This window comes from Antechinus flavipes, chromosome 4 (genome assembly GCF_016432865.1).
Source record: "Antechinus flavipes isolate AdamAnt ecotype Samford, QLD, Australia chromosome 4, AdamAnt_v2, whole genome shotgun sequence".
Classification (NCBI taxonomy): domain Eukaryota; kingdom Metazoa; phylum Chordata; class Mammalia; order Dasyuromorphia; family Dasyuridae; genus Antechinus; species Antechinus flavipes.
The window spans coordinates 196,708,450-196,731,034 of record NC_067401.1 but is presented as its reverse complement, the minus strand read 5'-3'; the positions used below and the strand labels follow the sequence as shown (position 1 = coordinate 196,731,034).

Below are 22,585 nucleotides of genomic sequence, written 5' to 3'. Positions count from 1 at the left end.
AAATGGATGTCTTTAGGACAAGTGTAAATTTGCCCTTCCTAGTGGTTATATAAAGCATGCACAATAATCTCTATCTAGTTTCAATCCATAGAACATTAGGCAAAGAAGGAAAGGAAAGAAACAAATCTTTTAGTACCTACTATGTATTAGGTATTGTACTAAGTTCTTCACAAATATTATCTCATTAGATCCTCATGATAACCCTAAGAGGTAGGTGCCATTATTATTCCCATTTTACAGATAGGGAAATGGAGGCAGCAGCAGTAAAGTGACTTGCCTAAAATCATATAGCTACTAAGTGTTTGAGGAAGGATTTGAACTCAGGTTTTCCTGACTTTAGGCCTCATGTTTTATCCACTATACATCCTAGCAGCCTTCTTTTAGTCATGAGTGACTGAGAGGCTAGTGCTATGTGGTGACTATGAATTTTCTGGTTGGCTTTAGAGCTAGAAGGGCTGATGAAAGAACAAGAACTGAATTTATATAAAAAGGATCACTATATCCCTCTTTTGGATCTTTTTACATTTTTTCTTCCGTGATGGGTTCTATAACATTAAATTCTTATTTCCTTTCTTTTCTTCCTTCCTCAGTGTTCCATGTATTAGATTGAAGAAAGGGTGGTGGATTCAGCTGTTTTTATCTCCTCACTTGGCTACTATATGTCCCTGGATCCTGTCTCTGATGTTTACTTCTTTTTTCTTCAGTAAATGAATATCCAGAGATGGAATAGCTCATGTTGTGACCTTGTGAGTTTCAAAAGGAGGAACAATTACAAGAGGTCCCCCCAGTAACCTGAGTGGGTATCAATAACTGAATCTGATAAAGAACCAGCCTTGAGACGTGACTTGCTTGACCTATCCCAGTAGAAGATTGACCTGGCAGTTGTGACAGTGTATACTGGAAGGACTTAGTCCATCTGGATTCAGCTTGACTTGTTACAGGTGACATTATAGTCTCCCAGGTGTATATGTTACAAGAAAATCATTTATGGTAGATTCTGGGATAACTCTAAATCAAAAGGCAGTTCCTTCCTGGAACCAGAAAAACAGAACTTTTTTGGGGAAAATTAATCAGAATACACCTGAAATCTATAATTGTAGGACTTGTCATCTCAATCTCCTGCTGGACTGAATCACATAAGTTGCTCTATAAGTCTAGGACTTTACCAAACCCAGTTGCTGCTTCTCCCTGATAATTGTCTCAACTACTGTATCTGTTGGTGAGGAGATTTCTTTTAGTTCCTCCAATCTTTTAAAGATCTCAACATCATAACTTGATTTCTAGACACTCGTTTACTTATGATCAGAAGTAAATAAACAAACAAGATATGGGCAGTATGTATTCAGGGATAGAGAGGAGATAAGGCAATTGAAGCTACTGCCTTTCCATCTGCTAGAATTTTTTGATAAAAGCAAAGTAGCTGATCAAAAGTTTGAGGAAGTAAGGAGAGGAACTGCTATTCTGGATTAGATTCTGACTAATAAGGAAGAACTTAAGTAGAAACAATCAGAACTTTGGAAGGAAGTAAACACCCCATCTGAGAATCAGACATGAACTCTCCTAAATTTGGAGAGTAAGGAGAAAAGATAAATAGCATCTCATGGCTTAAGATGCTATGCAATGACAAATGTAGAAATATGTTTTGAAGAACTGCACAAATTTAACCTATGTTGGATTACTTGCAGTCTAGGGGAGCGAATAGGTGAGGAGGGAGGGAGAAAAATATGATACACAAGGTTTTGCAAGAGTGAATGCTGAAAACTATCTTTGCAAATATTTTGGAAAAAAAGTTATTATAAAAGATGCTATATGAAACGTTGGCTCAAGAGAGACAGGACGCTCTCAACAATGAAATTCTAACTAGATAAATTATTTTAACAAGGAATAAAAGGAGGAGCTTTCTAGAAATACTGATAAGAGATGGACAGTTGAACTTAAGACTTTTTAAAGACATGGACTAGAAAATGAGAGCAAAGACAGGTGATATCACATAAATATCACACACACAAAGAAAGGTGTCTAGATGGTACAATAGAGAGAATAAAAACTGAGGTAAACAAAACTTGCTCAGGGTCACATAGCTAGTAAATGTTTGAAACTGGATTTGAATTCAGCTCAGAATTCCATCCTTTGTATCACCTAGCTGCACTGATAAAGGAGGAGGGGACTTTTTATAAGCTCTGCTGGAGACCAAAAGGAAGATCAAAGAAGAGACAGAGAACTTGCTATTCAGGGTAACAGTGATGATGGATGCTAGAGAAAAAGCTGAATTATTCAAGGCTTATTTTCCTCCTTTTTTCTACCTAAAATAATGATCTAACTGGGAAAGATAGAAAAAAGTGATTGACAAAATTTGAAATCCAAGGTAAGTGAGGCTATAGCAAGCAAGCACCTAACTCCTTTCATTGAGTTTGAGTTGAGTCAAACAAACTACACCCCTCAGCACTGAGATAATTTGTAGATCTGATTGCTAAACCACTATCAGTGATATCTGAAAAAACAGCAACAGAGAATAGGATGGGTACCACAGAACTAGAGACAAGAAAATATTGTCTAGTTTATCAAGAAAGGAAGGAAAAGATAGATTCTTCAAACTTGTAGACTACTGAGCTTGACTTGAATATTTCTAGAACTCATTTTTAAAGAGGTTTCTGAGAACTTAAGAAGGGAAGTTATGATCACTAATATGTACCACTCTGATAGTGTTTACACTAGTATGAGCTTTGTGTATACTTGCTCTTCTCATGGATCTGTTTGTATATATGAGAGTGTATCCTATGTTTATGGGGAGAAGGGGAATGTTTTGCTATTACTGCTCTCACTAAATTTTTTTCTTTGTTGTTCAATCATGTCAGCTCTTCATGACCTCATTTTGGGTTTTCTTGACAAAGATACTGGAGTGATTTATCATGGAAACTCAGACAAACAGGGTTAAGTGACGTGCCCAGCTAGTGTATATGGTGTTAGATTTGAACTCATCTAGATTTCTTACTGATTCCACCTAACTGTTCATTGTCACTATAGCTTCTCAGTAATGCCTTGGGTTTGAGCTAATTGTTTCTACTGGCAAATAATTAAACTACTCAGGGGTTAGATTTAAGTTTATAGATCCAATTTATATATTGAACTTGACTAATATCCCAAAGAGTCAGCTAGGTGGGGCAGTGGATAAAGCACTGGTTGGGAACTCATTCATATTTCTGAGTTCAAATACAGCCTCAGTCATTTTCTAGCTGATGAGTTGACTTTGGGCAAGTCAATTCACCCTGTTTGCCTCAGTTTCCTCATCTGTAAAATGAACTGGAGAAGTAAATGACACACTACTCCAGAATCTTTGCCAAGAAAACCTCATATAGCATCACAGAAAAGTCAGATGTGACTAAGCAACAAAAGCATAAATATCTCCCTGGGGGAACCATGGGAGTTGGTAGAGGTAGCCCATGGAGCACCATATTAGCTTTTGGCAGATGATGGGAAATAAAATAGGCACAGTTTACCTGGATTTCAGCAAGACGTTTGCCGAAGGCTCTCATTATACCTTTGTGGACGAGATGGAGAGAAGAAGGATGGTTGAGATTATAACTAGATAGATTCAGAATTGGTGAAATGAGGAGAACCAAAAAGTCACAGAAAGTAGGTGACTCAGAAGATCTATGACAGTGTCTTCCAGTTTTTGAAGAGCTGTCACAGAGGAATTAAATGTGGAGGAGGGGTTAAATTTGTTCAGCTGGGTCCCCTAATAGGAGCCATAAGCAAGAAATGGAAGGTGCAATTAGCTCAGTTTAGGCTCAGTGTCAGGAAAACAAGAGCTCTCCAAAGCTTCCTTCAGAGGGATTCAGAGGCACTGGGATTTCCCTCCTTAGACATCTTCCAGCAGAAGCTGGATGATCACTTATCAGATATATTATAGTGGGAATCCTTTTATATATGAATTGGACTCACAACGGCCAATAGGTCCATTCCATGATTCCAATGATTCTAGAGAGCTGCTAGGTGGCGCCATAGTGCATAAAATGCTAGGGCTGGAGTCAGAAAGACTCATCTTCCTGAGTGTAAATCCAGCCTCAGACAAATATTAGTTATGTGACCCTGGGCAAGTCACTTAACCCTGTTTCTGTTTCTTCATCTGTAAAATGAGCTGGGGAAATAAGTGGCAAACCATTCTAGTATCTTTGCTAAGAGAAACCCAAATGGGATCCTAAAGTTAGATACAATTGAAAAATGGCTGAACAACAACATTGAAATGTAGCAGAATGTTGGCTCTATGCTAATCAACATTTTTATCAGTAAATTGGGTAAAATAGATGGCATTCCATAATTAACGGGTGACAAGTAGCAAAGCCAGAATTTGAACCAGGTCTCCTAACTCACTTTGTGAATCCTTTGCTCCTTCAATGGCATACTATTGCTCTTTTCCTTGGGGAAACTTGTCCTCCATCATTGTCTAGGGCTGACCTAGACTAGGATCCCAAAGAGCTAAACTGGATTAATCCTTTTCTGCTCTCAGAGCACACCCTTTCTCACTATCTTTAAATCTCTGCTCCTATTCAAGAAGCAAATGCTGGTTGAGGTGGTGGAGTCCCTGGAGGGAAGTTGAAAAAATAACCCCTCCCTTTTTTCAGATATGGAAGACTATGGGTATAGAATGTTGCTATATATGGGTATAGAATGCTCTTAGATAAAAATATTATGCTAATTGGTTTTTGGTGAACTGGTTTGGGGAGATTTTTGCCTTTTTTTTTTTCATTTTTTGTGTAATTCAGCTTCTGTCCAAACCAGAGGCATTTTTTTTGGGGCAGGCAGCCCTGTGCTTCTTGTGAAATATTTGAAGGGATATGCTACTCCTGATTGACTGAGGATCATGCTAAGCATAACACTGTGATGAGGGACTTACTTCAGTTGGTTCCAAAAACTCTTTAGAGAGACATGTGGCAGAAGGACCTACTGGAAGGATGTGTGTGTGTGTGTATGTGTGTTTGAGTGTGTGTGTATGTCTGTGTGTGTTGTGTGAGAGAGAAAGATAAAAGAAAAAAGAAAGGAGAGAAAAAGAGGGAGACAGAGAGAGAAAAGAAAGAAAAAGTAAGAAGAGAGAGGAGAGAGAAGAGAGAAAAAAGAGAGAAGAGAAGAGAGAAAGAGAGAGAGAGAGAGAGAGAGAAAGAGAGAGAGAAAGAGAGAGAGAAAGAGAGAGAGAGAAGAAGATGAATGGCAGATTAGAGTCTGACCCAAGAATATATATTGGAACCGATTCCCTCATGTTCCTTGATCTCTAGGGAGACTGTGGACCTCTCTTTTGTGATATCATCATCTTTGTCCTGGTTTCAGCTAAGATCTAATCTCAACCTCCAGTTGAAGGTCTCATTCACTTTAGTTATGTTCTCTGATATATTCTCTATTATATATATTCAAATCTGTAGAATGTCTCTGAATTATCTTCTATTTACTGTTTTACTTGGATAAATGGGCTTACTTTATTATTTCTATTTATGACAGCCCTTTATATAACCATTGATTGGTAGGAGGGGACTAAACTAGCAAGTGCAAACTAGGAGATGCTCTCCTCCCAAAGAGTGATCAGGGAAACAACTTTTGTTCTGAGCTTATTGTGTTTCCTTAGACTAAAGATTTGGCGGTTGGCAGGTAGATATATCTAATCTGATATGCCTTTTGGAGTCTTAAGGACAGATTTCCCAGCTTTGGAAGTCCTGGACCTAGTCTCTCACCTCCTTCTCCCCACATTGAATCTGCTGAAAGGGCTGGGACAACATTTCTCCTACTCCCCACAAAAGAGGAAAGACAGTCATTTCCCTCAGAGACCAAGCAGGTTTAGGTCAGATTTCAGATCATACTTCATCTACATATTTAGTCACACCACTCCCATGTATTTTATTTATTATAAGGTAGCTCACTAGGTAGGGGAGAAGAGAAGGATATATTTTTTTGGGGAAAAATGATATAAAAACAGAAGATATAAATACAATAAATAGACTGGAAGGTCCAGAGAGAATCTTACCTTCATCCCAGCCACATCTATTCGTGTCCTCACCTGGAACTGAGCTCCAACCTGAATTACTTTAGGCACACAGTACAGCAGCATATTGTTGAACTGGTGGAGGAAAGAGATATGGTCACTGTTAAAATAATAATGGTAAACAAGAACATAACATTTTAAAGTTCTACATACATTATTTCATTTGAATTTCACAACAGACCAATAGTGTGAGTACTGTGTATAAATACTTTAAAAAGCTGAATCTGTTAAATGTTGAAAAGGATGTGAGAAAACTGGGACACTAATACATTGTTGGTAGGGTTATGAACTGATCCAACCATTCTGGAGAGCAATTTGGAACTATGACCAAAAGGCTAGCAAACTGTGCATACTCTTTGATCCAGCAGTGCCACTTAGTGGTGGATCTATATCCCAAAGAGATCATAAAAGAGGGAAAAGGACCCACATGTGCAAAAATGTTTGTAGCAGCTATTTTTGTAGTAGCAAAGAGTTGGAAAATGAGTGGATTCCCAGAAAACTGGGGAATGGTTGATAAATGAAAGTAATGGAATATTATTTTTCTATAAGAAATTATGGATGAGCTGATTTCAGGACATCTGGAAAGATTTACAAGAACTGTTGCTGAGTTATATATGAAAACAGCAAGATTGTGTGATGATCAACTATGATAGACTTAGCTATTTGCAATTCAGTGATCCAAGGTAATTCCAACTTTGGATGGAAAATGCCATCCTCTTCCAGAGATAGAACATAGAGACTGAATACAGATAACATTTTCTATTTTACATTTCCACAAGCCTCAGTTTCCATATCTGCTTTCAAGAAAACCCCAAATGAGATCACGGTCAGACATGACTGAAAACAATTCAACTCACTCAGTCCTTTACAGATGAGGAAATTGAGGCACAATTGACTTATCCAAGAGCTTAAGCTAAGCAAGAGTAATCATAATAATTAGCATTTACATGGCACTTTAAGGTTTACAAAGCATTTCACATATTATCACGTGATCCTCTCCACAACCATGAGAGAGAAGTGTTATTGTTATTATCATCTCCATTTTGCAGATGAGAAAACTGAGGCAAAGAAGCTGTTAAGTGATTTGCCTAAAGTCACCTAGTTTATTTGAGGCAGGATTCAAACACAGGTATCCCTAACTCCATTCAATCCACTTTGCCACTTAGCTGCCCAATAAGTAGCAGAGCCAAGGGCTCCAACTCAGATTAAATTCATATTCTCAGCTCAGTGTTCACTCTCTCCATACACTGCACCTTGTCCAAGGCTTCTCCCTTGGAAGCCAATAGAATCACTCCTTGGTCTCCTCAGGCACATGTTCTCATCAAAGAACCATCATGGTTGCAAGGGCCATGTCTTCCGAGTTGCCTCAGTTTTCTCATCTGTAAAATGGGGATGATAATAATAACATCTCTCTCTTGTGGAGAAGATCACATGAGATAACATATAAAATGCTTTGTAAACCTTAAAGTACCATATAAATGCTAGTTATTATGATTATTACTGCTCAGAATAAGTTCTTGGATAAGTCAGTTGATTTCTCTGTGCCTCACTTTCCTAATCTGTAAAGGGCTAAGTGAGTTGAATTGTTTTTCAGTTGTGATGATGAGAATGGTATTTACCCAAATGTCATCTACATGTCCCAAATTTTTCCACCCATAACAGTCAAAGGGGTCTTTGAAGTTCATGATTCAAGCAGATCCCTCTCAATAAGGCTATAGGGTGGAGAATTGGACAGATGGTGCCCAGAGAGCAGAACTGAATGTGATGAGGCACCAAAGAGTTAAGGCTATAGCATGATAAATGGGGAAATATGTTTAGAAGAATTGCATGTTTAACCTATATTGGATTCCTTGCTGTCTAGATGAGGGAGAAGAAAGGGAGAAAAATTTGGAACACAAGGTTTTGCAAGGGTAAATATTGAAAAGTATCTTTGCATGTATTTTGAAAAATAAAAAGTTATTCCAAAAAAAAAAAAAAAGAGAGAGTGCTAATAATTGTTTCCTCCTGAAGAAATTAAAGGGTAATGTTCAGAGATTTGTCCTGACATTCTCATGGATGATATAAAACCAAAGGGGCCCAGAGCTGGAAGTGATTTTAAAAATAAAAAATAAAATAAAATAAAGTTATATTAGATAGGTTCTTAGAGGCAATTGTTAATTTTTCTGTGTAAACATTTACATCTCGGAAATCAGCAAAGCTACAAAATAGGACTTGGTTTATTGTTCTATTTAACTCATAAAACTTAAGAAAGTTTAATCCACAGAATTTTAAAAAAAATCTTGGACTTGAGAAAGTGATGGAGAAAATATTAATAATGCAGATTGAATGTTTTTCATATCTTTTTTTTTCTTAGAGAACTGGTTATTAAACATTCACCTGTATGTCCCTGACCTAGATGATATAGTATAGTGGCTAAAAATGCTGGACTTGGAGTCAGAAAGACCTTTTCAGTGCCATATTCCAGAGACAAATAGTCTCACTCTTCTGAATCCCCTCCCCTACCAGGAACAAGTAGCGCTCCATAGTGCTGCTGTGTCTGAAGGAGATCTTCTGGATGGGGCCTTCCTGGAGCAATTCATTGGAGGGGTCCACAATATCATCCTCAAGGCCTAGACGCTGGTACACATCCCATAGCTTCTGCAGACGTTCCTGGAGAGGGAAAAAGAGAAGGAGAAAACCTGATTCAAGAAGGACATGAAGTATATCTAGCTCATTTTGTAGCCCTTGGTTCTTAGGGAAATCCTAGATCATAGAGGTCTAGAATTCTCTGACTTTTAAAGTTGGGAACGCTTGAAACATTCAGACAAGGGAGCTAAACAAACTATTTTGCCTGAAAAGTATATTTTTAATCTGAAAATATAGTTTTAATTTGGGAAGATTTCCCTGCAGGAAGGTAGCATATATCAGAAGATATAAAATTGTAAAAGTGAGCACCTTTTTAATAACTTTGCACAAGCTGTCCCCTTGTCTGGGATGTATTCTCTCCTTGTTTTTACCTCTTAACAAATGAAGCTTCTGGCTGAGCTCAAATGATACCTCACACATGAGACTTTTTTCTCTTTTTTAAGTGTTTATTTCTAATCCAATGAACAAAAACTAATTTCCTCTCCCTCTTCCCTCATCACTGGGGCAAAAAAAGGAAAAAAGCAAAATCCTTGTAACAAATATACGTAGTCAAACAAAACAAATTTCTGCATGGCCACGCCCAAAAATATGACTCATTCTTCATCCTGAGTCCATCATCTCTTTGCCAAGAAGTGAACAACCTGCTTCATCTCTGGTCCTGATAGGCCTTTCCTGGTCTCAGCAACTACTACTATTCCCTACTAGAAATTTGTATTTATTTTTGTGCTTTCAGGTTGTTTCCTCTGCTAGAATGTAAGCATTGGTAACTTTTGCTAACTCCAGCATCTTGCACAGTCTCTGACTCATAGTTGTAGCTTAACAAAAAGTGGGCTGATTGATAGAGATGAGAGAATGAAGGTGTATTAGTGGATGATTGGATCCAAGAGACATAGCAGCTTCCAGGGCAAGTGGTTATAGGGGACCCAAGTAAGCCAAGGATAAAGTTCAGGAATGAGAGGGCAGCCATAGTATAGGAATGTTAAGGACTATAGGGAACAATGAACCCTTGTGGGAGGATCAGAAGGAATTAGAAACTTTGGGATTTAAGACCCCAGAAGCAACTACTCCCCCCCTGCTGAGAGTTAAGGGGTCCCAGCTCACCATCTCACTGATGGCTGCATTAGAATGCTGAGCAGCAGAGAAGATCATGTCCAGAGCTTCTGAAAGACAGAGTTGTAAAGTTACAAAAATGGGACTTCTGAATTCTGAAAGAGGATCTTTAGAACCAAAAAAGAAAGGCAGCTCTAGAATGGATTAGGAGAAGAAACAAGGAGTATTTGGAGCCAGCTGCCCTAAGCTGGGAGGCTGAAGTCAGGAAGGATACTTATCTTGTTTTCCTAGTTTATCCCTACTCCAACTTGGGGGACTCCTGTTACAGACAAAACCCTGGGCAAAAGGGCTGATTATACAGGGTGGATATTACCAGGGGTTCAGAGTAGTGGGGAAAAGTCATTCAATTTAATAATTATTTATTAAGCTAGACAGCCTTTGTTTAGGACAATTCCTTTATCTTATTCTTCATGGTTTGATTCCTCACTCCAGGTTACAAATTCTATAAGCTCTTTGAGGGTAGGAATTAGGCCTTATATTCTCTCCTAGCACCTGTATCTATTTGTTTGGTTGCACTTGACAAATATTAAGAGAACATTGAAATAAATATGACAAAACTGACAACACATATGGGGGAATAAAATTAGAATATAACGGTAGACTAAGGTATACAAGGTGGAAGACGAGAGAGTGTTAATAGAGTCACAAGCAAAGCATTACTAATGGGGGCTCAGGACAGGAAGACAGGCCAGCTGGATAACCGAATTACTGACTGAATAAATGAATGGTTCTGTTCATCATTCCCAGTCCAAGCTATTCCCTCCTACGGCCTCTGGGCTAAGACCTTACTCTGGGCATCGGCCTGGTCCGGGGCATCAGGGGGCAGCTTCTCCACATACTCCTTCAGCAGCAGCTCATAGCGAGGGATCCTCTGCACCGGCTCCAGCATGTGATGTTGCAGGGTGAGGTTGGCAGAGACCTCGCTGTTCTTGGGGGCAAGAAGGGAAGCAAAGGGGGTGAGAGTGGAGAGAGAATCATATTGCTACTCAGCCTAGATGGGGCAAAATTCAGATATTCCAGGCCTGGAGATGGATCCAGAGGGCATTGATATGGCCTGGGGTAATGGGAAGATTCAGGAGACCTGGATTCTATCTTAGCTCTATCTTGAACTCTCTGTGTGACCTCGCCCTCTCTCCATCTCCGTTTCGTCCTCTGGGAAGGAAGGGATGGGACAATATGACCCTTAAGGTCTCTTCCAGCTCTAGAATTATATGAATTTGGCCAGCAATATTCATAGTTTGGGAAAGTAGAGACAGGAGAGGGAGACTGATGGACGTGTACGTGCTGTCCCCATTCACCTGAAAGGGAAAGGTGGGGAATGAGGCCATAGAGAAAGCGCAGACTGGTCATCCAGATGACCAGGCCTGGGTCTTGGTTTATATATGGCATATATGAAGGGACTACATTAAAGAGCAGATATTTTCCTCGGGCCTCAGTTTTTTAAATAATGATATAGGAAGGATGAGAGTTTGTTCTCTCCTAATTTGAAGTGCCAAGGGTGGGATGTCTCTCTGTCTTTCCCTTCCCGTCCCTGTGCCCGTTCTGAACCTCTCCCACCCCTGCTCTGGCCTCCACCTGGATTCGGGTGATGACTTCTTGGAAGGGCGGGCACTTCTCTGTCCATATGGCCAGCAGCTCTGCTGCCCGCTCAAAGTTCTTCACATACTCGCTGTACATCTTCAGAAAGGGCGCCAGTTTCTGGATCACGTCACCAATGCGGGGGACGGCAGCCCTGTGGACACCATAGCTTCAATCTTCTACTCATCCCAAGGACCTCGTCCCTTAGTTCAGGCCTTTGGACCAATATTAGCATCTAGGCTTTATGGTGCAGTGGGTGAGGTACTGGTTGGACTTGGAATTAAGACTCATTCAATTCCCACCCCTGATACTTGCTTCGTGATTCTTGGTGTTCAATTTTTCTAAGCCTCAGTTTCCACAAATTAGTGTAATTGGGCTCAATGGCTTCTAATTCTACATTTATGACCCTATAATCAAGTATATTAGGGGTTGCCAATAATCCTAATAGACTGGGACAGTTCTGATGTCCTCCAAGAAGTAGCTCTGATGACCATTAATCCTACAGTGTGGGCCTGAAGAAAGAGTGCTAGATTTGGAGTTGGAGGATTTGTTATAAGCCTCTTACTACCTGAGTGACTGTGGACAAGTCACTTTAACCAATCTGTGCCTCAGTTTCCAGATCTGTAAACCGAGGGGGATATACTCAGTGGCCTCAAAGTTCCTTACCAATTCTTATTATCCATTTATGGAATCCAACTCTATTTAGTTCAACAAACATGACTTAAGGCAGCTGGATGGTATAATAGAGAGAGCAGTGGTACTGTAGTAGTAAAGACTCAAGTTCAAATTTAACCTTAGATATTTATTAAGTTGTCTTAAGGAAGGCATTTAACTCTTTTTGCCTCAGTTTCTTCAACTGTAAAATGGAGATCATAATATTACCTATCTCCCAGGATTGTTGTAAAACTTAAAGGAGAAAATATTTGTAAAATGCTTAATATGTCTTAATATGTTCAGTCATGTTTGACTCTTTGTGACCCCATTTAGAGTTTTCTTGGCAAAGATACTGGAATGGTTTGCCATCTCCTTCTCCAGCTCATTTTACAGATGAGGAAACTGAGGCAAACAGCATCACACAGCTAGTATCTGAGGCCAGATTTAAACTTAAAAAGGGAAGCCTTTCCAACTTCTGGCCCAGCACTCTCCATTGCATCACGTAGCTGTTCTTATCTGGCACATAGTTGGTGCTTTTTTACCATGAGCAAAGCTTCCGATTACCTTCTCCAGCATGAGATAGAATTTTATTGTTGAGCTATATTGCCTCTCCCCTTCCAGAAGCCACCCCAACTCACCATTCCTTCACACGCCTCTGAAGCTCTGGGAGAAAGAACTGGGAGTGGAACTGATGAATGGAGGAGATGTTGGAAAAGATGAGTTTGACGACATCTTCAGAGAAAGCCTTGCTGCTGCGAGCTTCTTTTAGCAGCTCCTCAAAGAAAACCTGAAGGCAGAATTCATTCAGAGGGATGGGAGGAAACCAGGAGGCCCTCCTACGAAAGAGGAGCCCTGTGTCTGGCTCAGAGAGCCCCACAGAGATTGGGAAAGCTGAATTACAGAGAGCTGGTGACCTACTCAAGTTCACACATTTGGTATCTGATGGACACTTTTAATTCAATATAAGACTGACAAAGACCCTAGATCTTTATGAGATTTTGTAATGGGACAAATTTGGCCCTTGGGCCATAGTTTACTGACTCTTAGATGATGAATGGAGGACTGGCCAAAGATTTGGAATCAGGTCATATTTCTGATATATAATAATCAAATTCTGCTCTTGGGTAAGTAAATTAAATCAAAAGAGATAATATGTGAAAAACACTCTTTGCAAATCTTAAGGATTGAAGTTAATGTTTTTGATTTGGAGACAATTATGTGGTAAAGTGGCTGGAGTACCAATCTTGAAGTCAAAAAACTTGAATTTGAATCTTGTTTCAGTTGCCCAGTGACCAAATGGGCAACTTTACTTCTCTCAGACTTGTTTCCTCTTCTGTAAAATGGGGATAATAATAATAATATCTACCTCCCAGGGTTGTTATGAGGGTCAGATGAGGTAACATTTATATATAAATAAGATTGTATATAATATATAGATTATATATTTTATTTTTTGGGAGGCAATTAAAGTTAAGTGACTTGCTCAGACCCCTAGCTGCCCAGGTGCATAGTAGGTGCTAAATAAATGTTAGCTGTTATCATTCCTAGCTGTGTGACCTTGCCATTTAACCTCTGCCTCAGTTTCCTCATCTGTAAAATGGAGATAATAAAAAAATCTACTTCTCTAGGTTGTTGTGAGCATCAAATGAGATCATATATGTAAAGCACTTATCACATATTAGCACATTATGTTATGTAATGAGTTTTTAAAAATTATTATGATTTCTACTTATTAAAAAGGAAGTTCTCGTGACTTCAAAGCCAGCCCACTTTCCCACTGGATCCATGCTGATGAAATGAGGGGAGACTTGCAGGTGGAGATTGGGCTTGGGGCATGTCAATCACTCACCTGATCCAGCAGGTGGAGGCGGGACACATAGGTCTGCTCTGTCTCCAGGAGCTCTCTGACAATTTTATTCTCTTCTGGCTCCTCCAGCTAGAAAGGCAGGTTGGGGATTAGAAATGGAAACAAGAGCATTATTCCCCCTGACAGGTCACAAGGACAGTGCAGGAGACAGTGGAAGGCAAACGCCTCTGGTTAACATTTAAAGTCCTTTCTATTCTGTCTCCAGCCTATCTTCCCAATCTTATTTCCTACTAGTCCCCTTTCCATCCTCAGCATCCCGGTCACATTATTAGCCTTGTTAAAGGCCCCTGTACCTGGAATGCCGTTCCCCTCTAGGTATTAGTCCTTCCTCCTCCAAATTATATTGTATTTACTTTATTCACCTGTTGCACTAAGTTCCTTGAGGCCAAGAATTGTTTTTAGTTTTTGTCTTTATCTCCCCAGGGCTTAATAGAATGCCATTGTAGGCACTTATATATATTTGTTGAGAGAACCAGGAACATTACCTAGTAGTCATGAAGAATTGTGTTCAAATCCTGCCTCAGTTACAAAATAGCTGTATGTCCCTACTTAACTTTTGTCTACCTTAGTTTCCTCATCTGTAAAATGTGTATAATACAGTACCCACCTCCCCAAATGCTGTGAGGACCAAATAAGATAATATTCACAACATGGCATTTTGTAACCTTTAATTATTATATTTTATTAATATATGTTAATGAAGGGGAGGACCAAATATTAATATATAACTATAACAAATATAGAGTATGTTAATTATTATAGTTAATAAATGCTAATTAATGTTATTGAATGGTATTGAGGCAGCCAACTTTGGTCAAGTCTAGGCTTTTATGTCACCCCTTCATTCTGCCAACTGTTTTTCATTATTATCACAAATTCCTAACATATAATAATTTTGGAAATTTCTCATTATTCTACTGGTAACATACTTATACTAATTTATGACGATAAGTGATAACAATACTAATAGAAATGCTTCACATTTGAATAGGACTTTGTACTTTCTAAAGTACTTTAAAGTACATATATTATCTCAACTGAACCTTACACAGCTTCATGAGACAGATGCTATATCTATTTTAAAGATGGGGAGACTGAGTCTCAGAAAAAGAAAATTCTTTCCCCAGGGTCACCCTAGTCAATGGAAAAGAGCTAGAACCAAGGCTCTTTGCTCCTTGGAAAGGAGAGAAACAGAGGCTCCACGTGTGGAGGAATCCCAGTTTGGAAGAGATGGGGAGAAGCCCAGGAAAGAAGTCAAGCATCTCACTATCCAAATGCTGCTTTTGGTGGTTAGACAACTCTCTCTTGGATCACTCCCCGGTGAGTCTGGACCCCAGCGGCTCACAGTGGGAAGTGTGATGGGGAATGACTAAGGGGTGATGGACAGCAGGGTCACCTCCCTTTCCCCAGCATGAGCCCTTAGGAACCTGCTTCTTGGTGTTTACTGTGACTTCACATGACTTCCTCCAGCCTCCGCTTGAGATCTTGTTCTTCAGGGAGTTCAGTAACCTGGTGCTGACTGGCCGGTGGCCAGGTTTCCATTTGTCTTTCAGACTCTCACTTTCCCAGGGCCCTGGAGTCATATCAAAGAAGGGTTCCATAAGAGCCTGAGGCTTCTTGGACATGTGCTGCTCTTTTTCAGAACTGGGGTCTTTGGTCTTAACTCCAAGGAGACCTGGAGAGAATGGTGGGAGCTGTCCCACCCGAGAGGAGGCAGAACAGCTTTTAGAAGAAGGTTTGTCCTTGGCTTGCTGCTTGTGGGAGGCCCTGGATGTGGGACACAGAACCACAGAATTTTGTTTTTAAATTTTAGACTAGATGATTTCTTACACCCTTCCTAACTTTAAAATGAAGCAGCTGTTGAGTTGAGGGTTGGAAAGCTCTGGGAATAAAGGTCCACTCACTCCCCTTTCCACCTCCACCTCTTCCAAGATTTGGCCACCATTCTAGGCAGATGATGGGATTTATTTCCCCGTCTCTGTCTGTTTCCCTTTTCTCTCTCCCTCCACTCTCTATCTCTTTTCCTCACTCTTTCTCTCTCTTTTTTCTCATTCTTTTATTCCTCTTTTGTCCCATTCTCTCTTAATCTCCTCCTCCCTTACTTATCGCTTTCTCATTTTCTCTCTCAGCTTCTTACTTATTTTCTTTTTTTGAGTTTCCTGCTCCTGGTGTAGGAAGGGAGGGAAGAAAAGACAATTTCAAATTTAAAAATGGAAGGGACCTCAGAAACCTTATAATGGAGCCCTCACATTTATAATAAGAGAGAAGTGAAAACAAGTTTTCCACCACTTCTACCACCTATTCTGCCCCTGTCCCCAGGTCACTCTTTCTCAGGAACCTCAGCTTTTGAACATGAATCAAAATGAACTTTGTTTTTTGTTTTTGGGGAACAACCTATTTCCTTGTTTAAACCCATACTCCCATACAGAGGAACTTGTAAACTTACTCAGAATTATATATAGTTTAAGAAGGACCAAAAAGCAGCTTTTGTCCTGAATCTATCCTCTCTTTAGACAGAAATATTTGATGGGCAGGGCATAGATATGTGTAGCTCTGTACCTGTCTTGGAAGAGAAGCCTTATTAGTCCTGAACTTTGCCTGTACCTTTTTCCCAATCAGCTGGCTGTCAGTGTGAACATGGTTCTTCCACTGTCCACAAACATAGGCCATACCCTAAGTTATAGCTATCCATCATACTTACAAACCGTTTCCATATATAAATATTTTATATGTTATATTTACATGTTATAGGGAGTAATATAGTATATATAACAAATGTATTTAAATATTTATTTTATATAGTATATAATAGATATATTTATAATTTATATATAATCATATATACATATATAAATATAATTATATATGGAAGCAGTTTGCAAGTAGCATGAATGGATATTACGGATAAATTATAATAGAGTCACATTATTTAAATATGTCTATGTACTCAGGGGTATACATCTATGTGTGTGTGTGTGTGTGACCCTGGGGTGTGCTGGAGCCAATTGTTAAATTTTCAGTAGATTTCGTCTGTATTTTTCAAACATCCCTGTACCTTATAAACATAAATGGGAAAGGAAACTCTTACTACAGTATACACAAGTGGTTATTCAATCTCTGATCATCTCCAAAGAGGGGGATTCAACTCCTTTCAAACATCCTGTAACCCATTAGAAGATAGATGAACTGATGAAAAAAAGTAAAATCATAGAAGCATCACACACATCATGTAAATGGAAGTAACACTAATAATTACAAAAATGCCTTGGAGCACTGTAATTTTAAGGATTGAGCTTGACATCAGAAATGACAAAATTTATCTTCTGAAGAACCAGAGATACATGTTTTTCAGTATGACCAATGATGTCTGTTGGTTGGATTGACTGAGTTTGTTTAAAAGGCTTTTATTAAGGGGTAGAGGGGAGAAGAAGAAGTATAAAAGGGAGAATTGTTGGGGAAGAGCATACATGAGGATGTGGCCATAATTGTAATACAAAACCAAACGATCAAAAGAAAGAAAACACTGTCAATGAAATTTTTTTTAAAATACACAAAAAAGAATGGAATTGAAAAAGGACATAGGCAAACCAGGTAATTTTGTTACTATTGAGTTAAATATGATATACATTTTTTAAAAAGCAGCCCAAACTATATAATAGAAGTTTCAGAGTTTCACATATACTTCTTGTTTTCTGTTTTTCTTTGTGTATTGAAATATTTGTGTCGGTTGATATTTGTTAAATTCATAATAAAAAAGAAAATTAAAAAAATGTTTCTCTCTTCTTTGTAGTGGAGTATGGGTTTGGAAGAGGCAGCTAGATAGCTCAATGCATAGAGCATTGGGGCCAGGAGTCAGGAAAAACAGAACAAATCTGGCTTCAGGCACTTACTAGCTATGTTACCCTGGGCAAGTCACTTAACCCTATTTGCCTCAGTTTCCTCATCTGTAAAACAAGCTGGAGAAAGATGTGGCAGAGGTTTGCCCTTTGCCAAGAAAACCCTGAATGGGTTTATGAAGAGTCAACCACAACTGAAAAACAATAACAATAAAAATGCTCTTTCCACACTCCACATTGACTTGAGTTCAGATCCTAATAGATCCTGGTTGTATGATTGAGCAAATCACTTAAGTTCTCATTGCCCTGGGCTACTCTTTGTAAATTCAGGGAAGGTGAAAGATGCATTGGTAGTGGGAATTTCCTCATCTGGGAGTCTCCCCCTTTCCAATAAAACCACAGGTCCAATCTGTAGACAGCTTAAGACCAGGACATCTCCCTGAAGCTATCTCCTCCAGACCCAAGGTCCTTTCAAGCCTTGACTCTCATTGAGTACATCTTTACTCAGTTGGCTGCCTAAGCGGTCCCAGTTCATTTGCTCCTGTCCATGAGTATACTCCTCCCTTTCTCCCAGTACCCCCTTCCCAGGACTCCTGGATTACTTCCTCTTTCATTTGCTCTTTCCCTCTCATTTATAATAGTTCCTTATATTTCTCAAAGCCTCTCCACAGGCAACACCCCTTTTGAGTTTCTCTAGAGACCTTCAAGGTAATTTGTTATTATTCAGTATTCAATCATATCCAACTCTTCCTGACCGCTCTCCCCGCTTTGGACCATAGCATGCCCTTCTATCTTCCACCATCTCTCAAGAAGTCCAAGCTCATGCTGATTGTTTTCATATTATTTTTCCATCTCACCTCCTCCGCCCCTTTTCCTTTTAACTTCAACCTTTCTCAACATCAGGGTCTTTTTCAATGTATCCTATCTTCTCATTATGTGACCAAACATATAAGTTTCACCTTCAGTATTTGACCTTCCAGTGAATAGTCTGAATTAATTTCTTTAAATATTAACTTATTTGATCTCAGGAGGAAACTGAGTTTCATAGAAGGAAAGTGATTTAGCCAAGATTACATGTAAGTGAAGAAGCTGGAACGAGCAATTGGAGCTGGGAAGGGGTGGGGAGGAAGGGAGAGAATCTGGAACTCAAAAGTTTTTAAAACCAATGTAAAAAATGTTTTACATGTAACTGGGGATAAAAATAAATTACCAAATTAATAACTTTTGTTTCCTCATCTATAAAATAAGAGAGAGCTGGATTAGATGACTTTGTGTGCCTTTCAGCTCTGGAGTTATAATTCAGTCTTTTCTCCTCTCAGGGTCAGAGCAGGAAGAGGACTATGTTGGCTGTAACTGGACATCCTGTAACTGTTTTCTGTTCTGTATTTTGTCTTAGTTTCTGCTTCTGTATTTCTCCCCTCAAAATCCCCAGTTGAGTTTCTGTTTCCTCTTGTTTCTACTCCTGCCTCCAAGGAGTCAAGAGCTACTCAGCAAAAAGAGTTGCAGATCCCCTAAGAAAGTGTTCTTCTCTTCCCAAAGAGTCTACAAGCACTTCTCCAGCCCACCTCTACTCCTCTCTCCACTCCCACACTTCATGGAATTAGTTCTACTCAAGTAGGGTTATCCTGATGATACTTTGGAGAGGAGATGCAGATTTGGTTCTTGGGCACTCAGCTAAGTACAATACTTAGCGCTTAATATTTATTTATTAATAAATAAATCATAATAAATAACTTTAATTAATTAATAATTTGATAAATTAATTAATAAATAATTTCAATAAGTTAATACATTTTCTCTCCAAATCTGTACCTAAAATAGGAATCCCCTCTAAAAATATCTGACAAACTGCTTACTCAGTTCTCATGCTAGAAGACTTTTAGTTAAGGGGAGCCCACCAAGGAAATCTATTCTTTTATGCAGCATTAATTTTATGAAGTTTTATCTTTATCTGATTTAAACTTTCCATTAATAGCTTCCACCTACGGCTCCTTTTGGATGTATCCAAGGCTCTTTTCACAATATGGCCCTTGAAACAGTTGAAAACAATCATCATGGTCGCTCTGGGTCTTTCTTTTTCTTTCTTTCTTTTTTTTTTTTCTGCAGCCAAAGATATTTAATTCCTTCCATTGGTTCTCAGATGGCTTCATCTCCATCCTGGGGACCCTCTTCAGCATACTTTCCAGCTTGTCAATATCCTTCCTAAAATGTGATAGCCCAGACCAAAAGTAATGTTCCAGATAAGGTCTGAGAAAGACAGAATACAGGTTCTCTATATTCTGGATAACCTCATTTCTCTTCATGCATCCCAATATAGTTTTAGCTTTCTCAGTGGTCATTTTATACCACTTATCCAAATTTAGTTTATATGTCACTAAAATGCCCAGGGCTTTACACAAGCACACACACACACACACACACACACACACACACACACACCTCCTTTGTTATGTCATTGTGAAAATGGTTTTTGAAATCAAGTGCAAAACTTGTTTCTTTGTCAAAATTCATCTGATTCATCTTGACTTGTGAAGATCTTTTTCAATACTCACTCATTCATGCTTAAATTGTTTTATATTATAGCTATTTGAGTACATGTCCTATTATCTTTCTCACTAGATTATAGGCTCCTGGTGGACAGGGATGGTGTGAGCATTTAGCACCTAACATAATGCTGGACATATAATGGGTGCCCTTTTAAATAAATTAAAGAATAAATTAAATAAATTAAAGGTCACTAACACTATATATATAGCTAAAATGTTAGGACTGTTTTGTCTTAAGGTAAACCTTCCCAAGTTTCCCGTATGAGTGATGTGCACTGCAACTGCTGAGAATTGAGTCCCCAAGCTGAGAAATGTAGCTCTTTATGCTGGGTTGCTGTGTCTTCCATATTACTTGCCCTTCCCACTTGCTTTGTCATTACACCTCTGAACTTCAAGCCCTTATCATCTGCCTAATTGAAGTACTTTAAAACAGGCTTCTTAAACTTTTTCCACTAGCAGTCCTTTTTCACCTGAGAAATGATCTTGGGTATAGGTATATAAAACAGGTAAACAAATCAAACATTTATTGATGATGAATCATAATTTTGTGCCCCCCCCACATTCAGTTTTGAGATCCCATATGGGGTCACAAACCATAATTTAAGAAGCTAGATTCTAAAAATCCACAAGCCTTGCCATTCACCTTGCTGCTGAACCTTAAGGACCATCTACCCTATAGCTGAATCTTCCTGTATCTGTTGCCTTATCCCATTAGAATGAGAGTACCTGAAGAGAAGAGATCGTCTCACTTTTCTGCCTGTGTCAAAGGACTTGATGCATAGTAGGTACCTAATAAATGTCTTTTCATTTATTCATTTATTCACACTGTCAGGAACCAGAGGTTCGAGGGGCAACCCCAACATCACCCTCCAAATATATGAATTATACAATGGCATATCTCTAGGAGTTACCATGTGGTGCTCCGTATTATTTGTCTGCCCTGCAGACACCCTATTATCTCCTTGTCCACTATCTCAACCCGTTCCATCCACTCAAAGCTAAAGGACCAAGAATGAGAAGAAAACATCCAGCTGAGTAGGTGAGAATGTGAAGAGAGGAGGAAGGAGACATTTTAGGAGCCAGGCAGTGATTTGAAGGCCAGGAGAGTACAAGATTGGCGAGACAAGGAAGATGGGAACAAGGGGGTAAGAGATGAGGTTTTACAGTTCAGTCAGGGAGAGTTATACAACACTACACCAACTTTTCACAGACCAGACCAGATGAGAATCTTCCCGATTTTAATTCCAGTGCTCTATCTACTACACCATCTAATTGTCCCTTTGTATCACATATATACTACTATACAGTTAAGCTCCTACACAGAGAGTCTCTTTCTGCATAATTACTATTATTTTCTAAGATCATCTTCTTGAACCTCCTGGTCCCTATAATACCTTTGGATACAATGGGACATGCTGCTGGGGACCATGAGACAGAGTGAGGCAAGAAGCAGAGGGAGAAATGAGCCAGAGATGGGCACCATTTTTTGGCATTTGAAATTGGGATGGATTAAATATGTAGTTGTAGCCTATGTAGGGGATGAGTAAAGGGGCTAAGACCGAGGCAATATAATACAGTGGAAAAAGCTTTGGCTCTATAGTCAGCAGACTTGGATGTCATTTCCTTTTTTCTGGGCTTCAGTTTTTTCATCTACCTAGGATTAGACTAGATGGCTTTTGAGGTCCTTTCTAGATCTAAATCTATTATAGAACTATCCTATTAACTATAAATTATTCAATCAAAAATTATATAATTATTCAAAAGGGGTCCTATCCCTACTGCAGTATCTCTACTCCCAAGCTCCAGCCCATGCTCCATCTCCTCTTCATATGGGACCCCAGGATTTTTCCTAGCCTCCCCGAGCCATACCTGCTGTCTTCAAACACAGTCAGTAGGTTAAACACATTCCCCAGATTGTCTCCTTCTCTCTCCATGCTGTAGGGCACAAGCTACTTCTGCCCATCAGTCTGCCACACAGATAGAAAGGTGGGAGGTTTCCAGCCACCAATTCTAACCACAGCCCTGCTCTCCTGACTGCAGGTTAAGACATTCAGGAAGTGAACCCACCCTTGCTGGGGTGCAAACTCTGAAGTCTTGTTTCTTCCCTCAGAAATGAGGAAGGAGGAAGGATTCCTGAGCCCCTCCAATGAAATTCAGAGTAGGAGGAGCCTGGCCAGAACTGCATATATGTCCTCCTTGGCAGAGGAACAAAATCTCGCCTTGGGTGACCCACTGGCCCTAGAATATGCAAACTCTGCTTTTGAAGAGGCAAAGAGAAATTTCCTAATCTCTAAGCGACTTTGCAGATCATTAGCCTAGTACTCATGCTTAACAGAATTTG

The 22,585-nt window shown here is 39.3% G+C and overlaps 1 protein-coding gene across 2 annotated transcripts in view; it reads right to left on the bottom strand.

Annotated features, from left to right (window-relative positions):
• FGD2 (FYVE, RhoGEF and PH domain containing 2) overlaps positions 1-22,303 on the bottom strand; it is a 43,313-nt gene extending 21,010 nt beyond the window's left edge. Inside the window, exons 1-9 of one of the 2 annotated variants that reach the window (XM_051996799.1) lie at positions 22,114-22,303; positions 15,290-15,629; positions 13,845-13,931; positions 12,634-12,782; positions 11,339-11,495; positions 10,553-10,691; positions 9,755-9,813; positions 8,531-8,677; positions 6,011-6,103 (exon numbers count right to left, since the gene is read on the bottom strand). In XM_051996799.1, coding sequence (XP_051852759.1) covers positions 6,011-6,103; positions 8,531-8,677; positions 9,755-9,813; positions 10,553-10,691; positions 11,339-11,495; positions 12,634-12,782; positions 13,845-13,931; positions 15,290-15,629; positions 22,114-22,178 — 1,236 coding nt within the window. In that variant the 5' untranslated portion in view covers positions 22,179-22,303. Of the gene's footprint in view, positions 1-6,010; positions 6,104-8,530; positions 8,678-9,754; positions 9,814-10,552; positions 10,692-11,338; positions 11,496-12,633; positions 12,783-13,844; positions 13,932-15,289; positions 15,630-22,113 lie in introns of those variants that run through there. The other variant, XM_051996800.1, reaches the window with a different exon arrangement.
• Positions 22,304-22,585: the final 282 nt, after the last annotated feature.